At 59.9% G+C, this 13,047-nt stretch overlaps 1 protein-coding gene across 1 annotated transcript in view; it reads right to left on the reverse strand.

The window, feature by feature from the left end:
* MSN (moesin) overlaps positions 1–12,290 on the reverse strand; it is a 37,544-nt gene extending 25,254 nt beyond the window's left edge. The window contains exon 1 of the mRNA XM_029067710.2: positions 12,173–12,290. Coding sequence (XP_028923543.1) covers positions 12,173–12,184 — 12 coding nt within the window. The 5' untranslated portion in view covers positions 12,185–12,290. The remainder of the gene's footprint in view (positions 1–12,172) is intronic.
* Between the last annotated feature and the right edge of the window lie 757 nt (positions 12,291–13,047).

Consider the following 13,047-nt stretch of genomic DNA (forward strand, 5'->3'; position numbering starts at 1 on the left):
CACCCAACTCGGGCTTGGAATTTTCCCCTTAAAGCAAAGGACGGGCAGGACGGTGGGGGCTCTGGGAAGGCAGGAGAGATGGGGTGTCTTGGTCGGACTTTCCCACCTGCTCCACCCTCGGTAGGTGCTCAATAAATATCAGGAACGAGCCCATGCCTGGAGTCTGCCTGTATGACAACAACCCCTCGACATTAAGAGGACTCTGTGAGGCCCACCAGGTTTCAGTGACACGAAGCAGGTGTCCAAGCAGGGCAGGGGCCGTGCTGACCCAAGGAGCCAGGTTTCCGACCTCTGGGGTTGACAGCACATTCCCGCCTCAGGTTTCCTGGGGATTCTGGACCCTGGACTGCCTGAGGGAGGTTCACATTGCCCTGACCTGGTGGCCGGCCTACCGGCCAAGGGGCCGTACCTCCCCCCACAAAACCTCACTCCTCTCCCACTTCAACCCGGTCCGCACACTTCGCTCCTCTGATGCCAACCTACTCACCGTACCTCCATCTCCTCTATCTCGTCACCGGCCCCCCGCCCACGTCCTCTCTCTGGCGTGGAACTCCTTTCCCTTTCTCATCCAACAGACCCCAATCACATTTCCTCCAAGGAGCGTTCTCTGACTAACCTCTCATCTACCCATCCCCTCCTCCCTCCCTTCACTTGGGCCTGTACACTTCAACCACTCTGATTCTCAGCCCACACACCCAGCCCCGTATCCTCATACTCTGCCGCTTCCCCTATCTGTAGATTTAGTGTCTGTCTCCCTGAGGGAGTGTGGACTAGTGGATAGAGCATGGGTCTGGGTTCTAATCCCAGCTCTGCCACTTGTTTGTTACGTATCCCTGGGGAAGTCACTTCTCTGTGCCTCAGTTCCTTCACCTGTAAAATGGGGATTAAAACTGAGCTCCATGTGGGACAGGAACTGTGCCCAATGTGATTAGCTTCCCCGCTAGACTGTAAGATCGTTACGGGCAGAGGATGTGTCTGTTTTATTGTCGTGCTGTACTCTTACAAGCATTCAGTACAGTGCGCTGCACACAGTAAGGGCTCAATAAATACGACTGTCTCCCAACTCTATCGAATTTTCCTCTCCCAAGTGCTTAGTACAGTCCCTGCACACAAGTAAATACCACTGAGGGCCTGTTTCACTGTGACAGTGGTTCAGTATACATGTCCCCTCCAGGCCCAGAGTTGTTTTGTAGCCTCATGCTCCACCCCTCGGTCCACCCACCCTCCAAATTCAGGAGCCCGAGCTGGGGGAGGGGACAATGTCTTCTGCTCTCCCTGTCTCAACCCCCGACCAAGAACTCCTCCTGTGGATGTGCTGCTGTGGGCAAGTACCCAAGCCCACTCAGCCCTCAACCACTCACCGGGGCAGTGACCTTCCGACTCCCCCTCACTTCCAATGTGGGGACACGGGTTTACCCTGAAAGCAGCATGGCCGAGCAGATAGAGCCACAGGCCTGGGAGTCAGAAGGATCTGTTCTAACCCCAGATCTGTCACTCATCCGCTGTATGACCCAGGGCACCTCACTTCACTGTGCCTCAGTTACCTCATCTGCAAAATGGGGATTAAGAGCGGGAGCCCCACGTGGGACAGGGACAGCATCCAACCTGATAAGCTTGTATCTACCTCAGTGCTTAGCTCAGTGCCTGGTTTAGAGTAAGAGCTTAGATATCTTAAAAAATTAAAAGAGGGGGAAGCTAAGCATAGGCCCACCCTTCCCCCACCACCACAGGCTGACCCACCCCTACTCTTTCTGTGTCGATTGAAGTGGGAAGCCTCGAACTCCCCACCCCCACTCCTTGCCCTTGCCTCCTCCTGTCTAGCTCTGAGCCCAGGCCCCTGTGCCTCAGGGGTCTCGGGGTCCCCCAGCACTGCCCACCAGGCCCCCAGCATGGCTCTACTCGTCCCTCAGCTGAGGTGGAAATACGTGGGCATGACATTGTCGGCGGTGGCCATGGCCAAGAGCCCTCCGAAACATCCCCACGGAGACCTCGAGGCTGCGCCCGACGCCCCGACACCCAACCCTGCTCCCAGTGAGGGACACTGAGCTTGAGGAGAAAGGTAGCTTTGGGACTTCAGGGCAGTGGACAAGACAGAGCCACTGGCCCGCGGCCCATGCCAACCTCGCCACCGAGAAGATTCATTCACCGGAAAACCGGGGGTGCGGCCCAAGATGGAGCCACAGGCTGGCTGTTGCCGGCGGCGGGGGAGGAGGAGGAGGAGGAGGAGGCGAGGAGAGGGGAAACGGACTGAAGATTCATTCACGGGAAAGCCTGGGTTGCGGGGGGAGGCACAAGGCCAGCAGCCGGCCCAGCGGGAAGTGGGGGTTGGTTACTCATGGAGGGATTATGACAGATCGAGGAAGTCCGGCCCCCTGGCTGAGCAAGAGCTGAACGACGGCGCGGAAACCTCGGCGGCGGAGACCCCAGCAATCCCATACCTACAAGTCCTCGCCCAGAACCTCGGGCCGCCCCGGTGCCGAGGACGGAGGGGAGACGGAGACTCGGGGAGACCCGCAGAAGGCCCCGAGAGAGGTCGCAGGGCAGGAAGAGTGGGGCACCGCCGAGGAAGTTGGGTCATGTGCGTTGACTGTGACCCCGTGGCCTTTCAGGAGGCAGGCGGCCTGGGGCGGGGCGGGGAGAGGGGTGTCGGGGAGCAGGAGGGGGTGCCCCAAGCCGCCCCTTCCCCTGTGCATCAGGGCGGGCACAGAGAAACCAGGCTCTGGAGGCCGGGGTGGTGAGGGACGGAGGAAATCAGTCAGGCCGTCAGTCAATCGTATTTACTGAGTGCTCACTGTGTGCAGAGCACTGTACTAAGCGCTTGGGAGAGTACAAGGAGAGGCAATGGGCGTGGCTCAGTGGAAAGAGCCCGGGCTTGGGAGTCAGAGGTTCTAATCCCGGCTCCGCCGCTCGTCAGCTGTGTGACCTTGGGCAAGTCACTTAACTTCTCTGGGCCTCAGTTACCTCATCTGTAAAATGGGGATGAAGACTGTGAGCCCGACGTGGGACAACCTGATTACCTTGTACCTACCCCAGAGCTTGGAACAGTGCTTGGCACATAGTAAGCGCTTAACAAATACCAACATTATTATTCTTCTTCTTCTTATTATTATTATTAATGGAACAAGAGGCCTATGGATGGGCGTCTACACCTGTTCCCCACAGCTCGGTTCACCAAGCCCCTCGGAACACCCAGGGAAGGCTCCATGGTAGCCACGCTGGCTGGAGGAGAAGATGTAATAATAATAATTATGGTATTTGCTAGATGCTTACTATGTGTCAGGCACTATACTAAGTGCTGGGGTGGGTACAAGTAAATTGGGTTGGACACAGTCCCTGTCCTGCATTGAGCTCACAGTCTTATTCCCCATTTTACAGATGGAGTAACTGAGGCACAGAAAAGTGAAGTGACTTGCCTAAATGGCGGAGCCGGGATTAGAACGCACGACCTTCTGACTCCCGGGCCCGTGCTCTATCCGCTACGCCATGCTGCTTCGGGGAAGGGGAGTGGGAGGGGAGAGGAAGGTGAGGCTCGGACTCCCACCAGGCTAGCAGCCACTGGACAAGGCCCACTCAGCTCGGAGCTTGCTGGGACACGGCAGGAGGGGGTGGCAAGTTTGTGGCAGAAGGCTGACCCAGCTACACCCCCTACAACCAGGGGGATGGGGTCCAGTCCGGAGAACACCCCAACCAGCATAGCCTACTGGATAGGGCATGGGCCTGGGAATCAAAAGGACCTGGGTTCCAATCCCAGCTCTGCCTCTTGCCTGCCGTGTGACCTTGGACAAGTAACTTCACTTCTCTATGCCTCAGTTACCTCTTCTGAAAAATGGGGATTAAGAATGTGAGCCCCACGTGGGACAGGCCTAATAATAATAATGGCATTTATTAAGGGCTTACTATACGCTGGGGTACATACAAGATAATCGGGTTGTCCCATGTGGGGCTCCCAGTCTTAATCTCCAATTTAGAGGTGGGGTAACTGAGGCACAGAGAAGTAAAGTGACTTGCCCAAGGTCACAGAGACGACGAGTGGCAGAGCTGGGACTAGAAGCCACATCCTCTGACTCCCAAGACCGTGCTGTTGTCACTAGGCCGTGTCTCCAACTGGATAAGTCTGTAGCTATCCCCAGCGCGCGGTACAGTGCCTGGCACATAAGTGCTCAACAAATACCATTTTAACAAAACCCCCAAAACCTCAGGGTTCGCAGTGCTCAAGCAAGAGGTTGGGAAGGGTCCCCGCAGCCCCATTCCTACCCACCCAGGCCCTGGCTCTGTGGGGTGGACCCTAGGGGGGTTGCTCCCGCTTTGGTGAGCACCCCCGGCCCCCGAAGCCACCAGCAAGAGAATTTGACTATGGGTTGGAGCTGGCACTGAGCCAGCGATGGGTGTTTCCCAGCTCCGCTAGCCCGAGCAAAGCGATACCACCAGCCGCCCCCCCAGGCGGGGACCACTCTTCCTCTCTGGCTCCCTCCAGCCCCTCCTCCCCAAGCCTGCCTCGCCCCGCCTGGCTTGGGGGCTCTGCAGCCCATCAGCCCCTATGCATCGGCCCCAGCTCATGGCAGCTGAGGAGATGGTCAGAGGGTCAGCGAGCCATCAAGGGACAGGGCCAGGCGGAGGCTGACACTGCAGAACTACGCCCCTGGGGGACTCCGGGAGGATGGGGGGGGGCGGGGAGAGTGGCCGATCCGGTGTAAGGGTGGGGGGGATCTATTTCTAGTGTCCTTTCCCCTACCTCTTACTCTGTGGGCCTTCAAAATGCTGCTAATCCGGGGGACCATGGAGGGGGTGGAGGGCAGCAGGAGCTACATGAGAGAGACCGGAGGGAGGGGGTCTTGGGGATAGCGAGGGGGAGAAGGTGGGGGCAGGGAGGTGAAGGAGGGTGGTGAGGAGAGGGCCGTCCCAAGGCCGGCTGAGGGAGGGCAGGACCAGGAAAGGCATCCAGGAGCTGACGTCGCCGGGAGGAAGCCTTTTGTCATCAGTTTCCTCTGGCAGCTGGCTGGGAGCCATGAGGCAGACACCCAGCCCGCCCGCCCTCCTGGCCACTCTCTTGGCCGCCAGTCCCCCCACCGGCCGCAGCAGCGCGGCCAGGGCATAGAGACGCAGCGGGGGGCTGGGGCCGGTTCTGCTCTGCTCAAGGGGCCGCAGGCCAAGCGGCCTAGAACTCGCTCAACACTGCAAGAGATGGGCTGCGGCTCTCTCTCTCACCCTTCCCTGCCCAAACCCAAAAGTCTTCCGGGGGTGGGGAGGTCGGAAGGAGCCCACAGAGATTGGGGTGGGTGAGGGGTGAGAGGGCGGGGTGCCACCCTCTGCCTGGAGGGGAAAGACCAGGTACCAAACACATCAAACGGGGCACCGACCTCTCTCAGCTCTCCCAACACACAGAGGGGCGTCAGGGCCGCTTACGGGAGAGATGCAGACCTCCGCAGGACCTCCAGGACCAGGGTGGCCAGTGACACACACACACAATGGGGCTTTGTGCTGCAGCAGGACCTCGCATACACCACAACCCACCCATAGAGTGGGAAGGGATTTCAAAGAAACAGCAACTCTGGTGCCTGTCACTCAACATGACATTTTGGGAAATTGCCTAATGTCACACTTGGGCAACACAGAGTCCCTCGCCCCAAGGCTCTTGTTTGTCCCCATCCCCCCCACAGGAGGGGACAAGAGCCGGGGTGGGGGGAGAAGAGCAGGAAGGCAGTCTTCCTGGCCCCAGTGGGGAACCCTCCACCCCCTTGCTCCCAACAGCCCAACCTTGCCATGTCAATGCCTACTCGGACCCAGCCGCCATCTGATCTCTCCCGCCAAGTTCTCTCAGGACACACAGGGTGTCTACCCCGTGGAATGCTTGGGGAGCCTGCTTACCCCTGCACGGTGTCCTCGTGTCCCCCCTCGAGTCCTGCTGGGGTGTCCTCGTCTACGTACGTCGACCTGTGACCTCTGGACACTTGATATTCGCCCCACCTCCAACCCAACAGCCCGTATGTACATATCCTTAAATGTTATAAATTATTTATTCATATTAATGTCTGCCTCCCCCTCTAGATGGTAAGCCTGTTTCGGGCAGGGAACACTTCTGCTAATTCTGTTGTACAAGACCCTTAGTACAGCACCCTGAATACAGTAAGTGCTCAGTAAATACGATTGACCGATTGTGATCTCGTTTGACGGAACAAGCGTGCTCCGTGACCAGAGAAGACCAGCGGACTCCCAACAGGAAGCAGTGCGGGAAGCGGCACGACCTAGTAGATAGAGCACAGGCCTGGAAGTCAGGAGGACCTGGGTTCCAATCCCGGATCCGCCACTCGAGTGCTGGGTGACCTTGGATGAGTCACTTTATATCTCTGGACCTCAGTTCCCTCATCTGCAATATGGGTATAAAGACTGTGAGCTTCTTTGGGGACACGAACTCTGTCCCATCTGATTAGCTTGTATCAACCCCAGCGCTTAGAACGCTGCCTGGCATATAGTACGTGCTTAACTGATATCATTTTTAAAAAACCCAGCTCCATCTCCTTCAAGCTGTCAGCTGTCCATACCCTCTCCCCGCTCTCCACATCATTTTCTTGGCAAGCTGGGCCACTTGGCGTAGAGCAGAAGGATCCCCGCCGGCCTCGCCACATCCCAGTACCCCGTTCCGTGGCTCTGCTCGGCTGCCTCTCCCGACGCTGGTGGTCAACTAAGACCTCCGGGCCTCTCTCTGCTACACTGGACGTCGGGCAGCCTCGGTCAACTTCCCAGGCTGCGATCTTCCTCCCCTCTTGCCCTTCCGCTGCACAGGAGCTGATCCATACTCCCGATGGATCTTTATCAGCCAGTGTTCTGCGGCAGCTTCATTCCAGAGTCACCGCCCTTCGGGGTGTTGCCCAGCCTCTCCCCCCCCAGCCCCCATCCCCTGTCCAGTCCATCAGGGACATCCTTCCTCCGGCTGGGGATGCAGAAGCCTCAGGGGACCAGTCGGTTTCAGCCGGGGAGGGGGGAGTGGCTGGCTTCCTCCCCCACCACCTTGAGAGTCAGAGCAGAACCCGGGGCTGGGGAAACCGCTCCAGCTCAGCACTCAAAACTAGAAATGGGGAGGGCGGGGCAGGCCAGGGAAGGACTGAGTCAGCCTCCCCGAAGCCTCCCGAAGGCGAGGGTGCTTTCTAGGGGAACTCCGGCAGGCGGCCATCTTGTGAGACAAACGCCCCCGAGAAAGAGGAATCCACCCCGGTGGATGCCAGGCGACTGGGCTAGCAAGTGCCGCCCTCCGGTCGGGCGGCCGGCCGAAGTAAACCCGGCCCCTAGCAGGGTGGCTGAGGGCGGCCGGCCATTTTGGGCGGGTGGGGTGGGCCAGGAAGCTGTGGGTCTTTTCGACTCTGACAGGAAATGCTCAGACCTCCTCAGGTATCTGGGATGGGAGAGGCCGGGCTGGCCGTCCAGGTCAAAAAGGCCCCAGGGATGATGGACCCCCATGGCTCCTGTGGAGTGGGTGGCTCTGACTGCCGAGGCAAGCCGGCCACAGTGCCTTGACCCTGGCACTGGGGAAGGGGGCACTTTGCCCGTTGCCAGCCCGGCAGCTTCTTCCCTGGGCCCGAATGGCCAGTGGAAGCCAACTGGCTCTGACTGCGGGCTGGGATAGAGAGCAGAACCTGAACTCAAGGTCTGGGGGAGGCCACTTCCCATCCCAAGTCTGCAGGGCCTTGGGGTATGAGCAGGGAGAGAAGTTGGGCTCAGTGAAACCTACACTTTACCCCTGGCTCTGTCTCATAACCCACAAGTGGGACGACCTCTGGCCAGGCACCTACCCTCCCTGGGGCCTCAGTTTCTCCACCTCCTGGCCAAACAGATCCCAAGTATTGGCGGGATCTGTGCCTGGAATGCTAGATTGGTTGACTTCCTGCTTTGGGGAGGAGAGAGGAAGGGAGGGAGAGATGGATGCAGAGCAGATTGGGAGGAGACTAGGAGCAAAGGACGGGGGAGAGAACCTGCTGAAGGGGCAGAGGAGGCCCAGACCAGACAGCAACAGACAGATGAGATCAAAGCTGGGGGCAGGTGGGCGGCCAGAGCAGCCGGGGGGACTGGACCCCCGATTCGCAAGGGCACTGCTGGGGGAGGAACTGCAGGCCTGGCTTGATGGGGGGGGGGGGGGGGGGGCTCCCTGAGGCCGGGGCAAACAGGGACAAGGATCGTGCTAAGGCTCAACCAGGCCCCAGCTGGAGAAGGGGAGTGACCAAGAGGAGTCCAGCAAATAGGCTTCCCCTCCCCTGCCCTGCCCCCTGCAAACTTCTCCCAGGACCAAAGCTACTACAGACAAGCAGGAGCAGATCCTGAAAAACCCTCCAGCAGGAAACCTCCCCTGGAGATTGTTTCAAATCAGTCAGTGGTATTTGAGTGCTCACTGTGCGCAGAGCACCGTACTAAGCACTCCGCAGAGGATAATACAGTTGGTAGACATGATCCCTACTTTCAAGGAGTCTACCGTCTGACAAAGAGCAGCAAAGCTTGGGGGAAAACTCCGGGCTGGAGGGAAAGAAGCTGGGTCTAGTCTCAGATCCGTCACTGGTCTCTTGCCCTCTCTGGGGCTCAGTTTCCCTCCCATCTGGGAATGGTTGCTCCTATCTTCCTGAGGCATTGTACAGAGGAGCTAAGGGAGCTCAAAGTGCTTTGGCTCACAAGAGAGTTATAGGCAGGGAGCTCTTCATTTGGACTACCCTAAATCCCTCTAGCCTTGTTCTTAAGGCTGACCCGGCTGCACCCCCCAAACTAGCACCTCGTCACGGACCCGGAAAGTTGAATTAAGACGAATGCTAACCCATCCTGAGAAGGAGAAGGATTCCCACTCAACACCCCCATTCTGAACCCCCAACTCTCAGCTCTCAAGAGCCCCTGCTGGAAGCGGAACTCAGGAGAAGGGGGTGTTGGGTCTTCATTTCCGCGCCAGAGTTGGGGAGAGTAGGTCTGGGCAGAGGGCAGAGAAGATACTATTACTAATAATAGCATGTAAATCACTCTGTGCCAAGCGCTGAGGTAGATACACAGTCCTCACCAGTCTACGTGGGAGAGAGAACAGGTACTAAATCACCATTTTAAAGATGTAGAAACTGAGGTTTGCCCAAGATCACACAGCAGCCAAGTGAGGAGCTGGGAGCAGAGCTCCTTTGACTCCTTGCTCTTAGGCCTTGTTGCCTTTTTTTTTTTTTAATGGTACTTATTAAGCACTCACTAGGTGCCGGGCACTGTACCGAGCACTGAGATAGATACCAGACAATAGGGTTCGACCTAGTCCATGTCCCATATGGGCTCCCGGACTTAATCCCCATTTTACGGATGAGGGAAGGAAGGCAGAGAGAAGTTAAGTGACTCGCCCAAGGACACTGAAACAAGCGGTGGAGCCGAGATTAGAATCCAAGTCCTTCTGACCTCGGACCTTGACTCTAACCACTAGACCATACTGCTTCTCTTTGGACGTGCTTTCTAAAACGGGGCTTAGCTGGGATGGCCGGGAAAAGGGGGCGGAGGTGGAAGGTAGCGGAGGGCCTAACTTGGGGCCAATGGAAGAGGGTTTTTGCTTTAGTTTTCAAGACTAATGAAGCCCGGGGCCTGAGCTTTCCAGGGACGGAGCCTTCACCACAACTGGGATCTGGCATCAGGAGTGGTTTTCAGCTCTACCAAGCGTGAAATGAGTCGGGAGACCCGGGTGGGGAGACAGACAGGGCAGCCGGCCACTCACAATCAGACCAGTCCTCTCCCCTGACCAATCGGCAGCTTGGGAAGTGACCGGGCCAGCAACTTTCCCGGGCCCGGGAGAGCGGGAGACGGGAAGGGAATTTACAGACTCAGCTCCCTCCCTCCCACCCGGTCCCTGGCCAAGAAACTCAGGAAGCGGGCCTTCTGCCTGCGGCACTGTGAGTCTGAGGCATCGGCACCCCTTCGGAGCAGACCCCCCCCAACTCCTCCTCGGCCGCCCAGCAGGTGGTCAGAGAAGAGTTCACCCAGAAGAAGGAGAGTGGGTGACGGGGACTCCCGCGACCGGGATCTTCCGCTGCTCTCCCCCAACGGGCCTTTTTCTACCCCGGAAGGCACTTCCATCACACTCTCTGCACACACAAACACTCACACGTCCCCACTCCACCCTCCCCCTCCCGCACCCTCAGCATCACACCAGGGCAGGGCTGACTCAAGGGTCACAGAGCTGAAACTGCCTCTTATTAACCGAGGGCCACTCAAGGGCCTCTTCGGGGCCGGAGTCACGCTAGGAATGGTCTGAGGGAGAGCGCCCTCGGTGCCACTGTTAAAGTTTAGCCTGACACACACGCCCGGAGCCAGGCACCTCTCTGCCTCTCCTCCTCCTTCCCGAGGCCCACCGCCCCGACCGCTGCAATTTCATTCAGAACACAGAGATCTGAACTCATCCGGAGTGACTTTCCAAAGACGCTGGAAGAGGGAGATCTCTCCTTCCAGCCGCACCGTCGCCGCCGGGCCCCGGCGCGGACGGCCGCAGACGAGCCCTCGAATTCCGGCCCGCCGTCCCACGGGCCTAAACCGGGAAGCCGGAGGCCGCCGGCCCGGCCCCGGTCGCCGCGGGCGTCTCGGCCGAGGGGCGGGCGGGAGGACGGGCCCGGGGACCTTTTAATAAAACCAATACGCGGCATCGATACGTCCTTCCCCGGGGACCCCTCCGGGGAAGCGGAGATCGAGCGATCCACGGGATCTGGACCGTGGGTCCTCCGTTTAGACCGTGTGCCCGTTATCGGGCGGGGATCATCTCTATCCGTTCACTCCGAGGGCTCAGTCCAGTGCTCCGCACACAGTAAGCGCTCGATAAATACGATCGAACGAACGCGGGCAGGGCCCAGCACCTCGGATCGGGGCGGGGGGAAAGAGGGGCGAGCCGGCACCGGCTCTCAACCGGGCAAGAGGGCTCGGCACGCGTGGGGGGGTTCGGGAGGGGGAGGTCCGTGTTCTAGAGAGAGCCCAGGGCTCTCGAGTGGAGAGTGGGCGGAGGGGAGAATTCCTGGGGTTCTTCGGCCGTGAGCTGGAGGCAGGCGACGGCGCGGGAGGCGCCCTGGGTTCGCCCGGGACACGAATGAGAAGAGTAACAGGCGGTTCCTCGTCGGAGCGGGAAGACCCACGGAGCCACACCCAAAGCGGCCTCCGGCCTCCTGCTCTTTCGGGGGCCGCTGCCTCGATGGGCCTGCGGTCGATGGGGAGGGGGTGGGCTGCGGGGGGGAGAGGGGGGCGAGGGGCGGGGGGCGGCGGCCTCGGCCACGACGCGCGGTCGAGGTCTTGCCCAGCCCTCATTCATTCAACAGTATTTATTGAGCGCTTACTGAGTGCGGAGCACTGTGCTAAACGCTTGGAATGGCCAGTTGGGCAACAGATAGAGACCACCCCTGCCCACTGACGGGCTCAAAATCTAATCGGGGGACACAGGCGGGCAAAAACAAGACAACATCATCACGATAAATCCCCCCGGGCCGCCCCCCGCCCCCGGAGGCGGCCGGGCCCGGGACTTTTCCCGGGTGGGGGGCGGTGGGCGAGGATCGGGGAACGGGGCGGGAACGGGAAGACTCCCGCCGCCGGTCCGGGGGAGACCCCCGGGGGAAAGGGCGGGGCGGGCCGACCCACGCGGAGCGGGAGGCGCGGGGAGACCCCGGCCCAGGAAGGAGGGAGGGGGCAGGGGAGACCCCGGCCTTGGGGTAGGGAAGGGGCAGAGGAGACCCCGGCCCGGAGGTGGGGCGGGGCCAAGAGAGATCCCGGCCCGGGGGTGGGGGAGGGGGCAGGAGAGACCTCGGCCCGGAGGTGGGGGAGGGGGCAGGAGAGACCTCGGCCCGGGGGTGGGGGAGGGGGCAGGAGAGACCTCGGCCCGGGGGTGGGGGAGGGGGCAGGAGAGACCTCGGCCCGGGGGTGGGGGAGGGGGCAGGAGAGACCTCGGCCCGGGGGTGGGGGAGGGGGCAGGAGAGACCCTGCCCGGGGATGGGGAGGGGGCAGGGGAGATCCCGGCCCGGGGGTGAGGCGGGGGCAGGGGAGACCCCGGTCCGGGGGTGGGGCGGGGGCAGGGGAGACCCCGGTCCGGGGGTGGGGCGGGGGCAGGAGAGAACCCGGGCCCGGGGGTGGGGAGAGGGCAGGAGAGACCCCGAGCCGGGGTTGGGGCCAGGGGAGCCCCGAGCGCGGAGCAGCCGGGCGGACTCACCGTTTTGGGCATGGTGGCGGCGAAGTGGGGCGAGTTGGCGGCAGGAGCAGGGAGGCAGGGACTTTCTCCTCCTCGGGCTGGGCGGCGGGACTGGGGCCGGCTTCCTCCTAACGGGCCCCGCTCCCCAAACCCCACCCAGGAAGAGCCGCCCCCCGGACACGTGTTGGGGGTGGGGCCCGCTCCCCTCCCTTCCCCTCCCCTCCCCTCCCCTCCTTCCCTCCCTCATTAATAATCATTCCGTCCTCTCGATTGAGCCCTTCCACTGCGCAGAGCACTATACTGAGCGCTGGGGATGGACAATAATAATGTTGGTATCTGTTAAGCGCTTACTCTGTGCAGAGCACTGTTCTGAGCGCTGGGGGAGATCCAGGGTCATCAGGTTGTCCCACGTGAAGCTCCCGGTCTTCATCCCCATTTTAATAACAATAATAATAATGTTGGTATTTGTTAGGCGGTTACTCTGTGCGGAGCACTGTACTGAGCGCCTGGAATGGACAATAATAATAATGTTGGTATTTGCTAAACTCTTACTATGTGCGGAGCACTGTTCTATGCGCTGGGGGAGATACAGGGCAATCAGGTTGTCCCACGTGAGGCTCACAGTCTTCACCCCCGTTTTAATAATAATAATAATGTTGGTATTTGTTAAGCGCTTACTCTGTGCAGGGTACTGTTCTAAGCGCTGAGGGAGATACAGGGCAATCAGGTGGTCCCACGTGAGGCTCACAGTCTTCATCCCCGTTTTCCAGATGAGACAACTGAGGCACAGAGATGTGAAGTGACTTGCCCACAGTCACACAGCTGACAAGTGGCAGAGTTGAGATTCGAACCCATGACCTCTGAGTCCCAAGACCGGGCTCTTTCCACCTTGGGCA

Source organism: Ornithorhynchus anatinus, chromosome 6, assembly GCF_004115215.2.
Source record: "Ornithorhynchus anatinus isolate Pmale09 chromosome 6, mOrnAna1.pri.v4, whole genome shotgun sequence".
NCBI lineage: Eukaryota > Metazoa > Chordata > Mammalia > Monotremata > Ornithorhynchidae > Ornithorhynchus > Ornithorhynchus anatinus.